This window comes from Mandrillus leucophaeus, unplaced genomic scaffold, assembly GCF_000951045.1.
Source record: "Mandrillus leucophaeus isolate KB7577 unplaced genomic scaffold, Mleu.le_1.0 Scaffold360, whole genome shotgun sequence".
Classification (NCBI taxonomy): Eukaryota; Metazoa; Chordata; class Mammalia; order Primates; family Cercopithecidae; genus Mandrillus; species Mandrillus leucophaeus.
Genome location: NW_012103810.1, coordinates 3250993 through 3252512, shown reverse-complemented (window position 1 = coordinate 3252512; position 1520 = coordinate 3250993). Strand labels below are relative to the sequence as shown.

General features: G+C 56.0%; 1 protein-coding gene across 1 annotated transcript in view; it reads left to right on the top strand.

The window, feature by feature from the left end:
- The window catches only part of CAPN5 (calpain 5), a 64583-nt gene that overhangs the window by 49505 nt on the left and 13558 nt on the right, over positions 1-1520 (top strand). Inside the window, exon 7 of the mRNA XM_011989744.1 lies at positions 184-306. Within this exon, the coding sequence (XP_011845134.1) occupies positions 184-306 (123 nt within the window). The remainder of the gene's footprint in view (positions 1-183; positions 307-1520) is intronic.

Genomic DNA, 1520 nt, shown 5'->3' with positions numbered 1-1520 from the left:
GCAGGCATTGGTGGGCCCACCTCACAGCAGAGGGACCAAGGCACAGAGAGGTGTTGTGACTGGTTCAGGCTCTGGAATCTGAGCTTCCGGGAGCCAGCCAGCCCATCCCTGGCGTGGTCTCACTGCCGTGGTCTCACTGCCGTGGTCTCACTGCCGTGTCTCTCTCCTTGGCCACACCTGCAGTACATCTTTGATGTCAAGAAGCCAGAAGATGAAGTCCTGATCTGCATCCAGCAGCGGCCAAAGCGGTCCACACGCCGGGAGGGCAAGGGCGAGAACCTGGCCATTGGCTTTGACATCTACAAGGTGAGGCCAGCCAGGTTTCCTGCTGTGGGTGGGGAGAGGGAGGGAGTTTGGACTGCCCATACCTGGGGAAGAACACTCTAGAACACCTTGGTCACTGCCATTGCCCCAGCCGCCCTGGCCACCGTGGCAAACGTTGTGAGGATGCCGTGGCATGGGCCCCATTTAGAATATTCACAGAGGGCCCAGCCTGCCCACGGTTGGCTTCTATGGGAGCTCTCAGCCTGATTTCTTTCTGCCTAAGACCCACAGGCCTGGGATGTTTGGCGGGTGAGGAAGGGGAAGATTGCTGGTGGTTGGGGCCAGGCCCTGGGAGGCCCTGGGTATCTGCTGGGCCCCTGCTGCTCCTTCCTCAGGGCTCAGGACCCCTTGCAGCCCCTCAGCCTTCCTGCGTTGGAGGCCTTGCTGGGCACCAGGAGGAAGCATCCTTGAGCACAGCCACGTGGGGTCACCCCTGGCCGCACCCCGTGGCCTGGAACCTGAGGCTTTCCACATGTTGTAATGCCCAGTGTGTGGTGACAGTCAGCATGGTGGGACCCCATGTGCCCGTCAGACCCTGAGAACGGAGTGAAGCCACCAGGACCTGCAGGGGCTGGGTCCATGCTGAGTCCTTGTTGTCTGATGCGCCTGGCCATGCTGTGGCACTTTGTTTATACCCTTGTGCTGGTACATTTGTGGTGTGCTACTGTCTTGTGACATACTGTTGTGACTTTGGCATGTGGTGATCTTCACTAGTGTGACCAGAACACTTGTTTTGGGATTGTCAGGCAGGTCCTGGCAGCTGGTGATGGCACTTCATGGACATGTGCTGTAACCTCTGCAGATCCTGATACTTGGTTGTGCTGTTAGAGTGAGAAACCCCACTGACATTGTTACCAGGGGGATTCCTATTGCCCTCTATTTTTTTTTTTTTTTTAAGAGACAGGGTCTTGCTCTGTCACCCAGGCCAGGGTGCAGTGGTGCCATCATAGCTCATTACAGTCTTAAATTCCTGAACTCAAACGATCCTCCCACCTCAGTCTCCCTAGTAGTTGGGACTATAGGTGAACACCACCATGCCTGGCTAATTTTTAAGTTTTTTGTAGAGATGAGGTCTCGCTTTGTTGCCCGTGCTGACCTTGAACATCTGGCTTCAAGTGATCCTCCCACCTTGGCCTCCCAAAGCGCTGGGATTACAGGCATGAGCCACTGCGCCCAGCCTCCTTTAATAGTTTTTA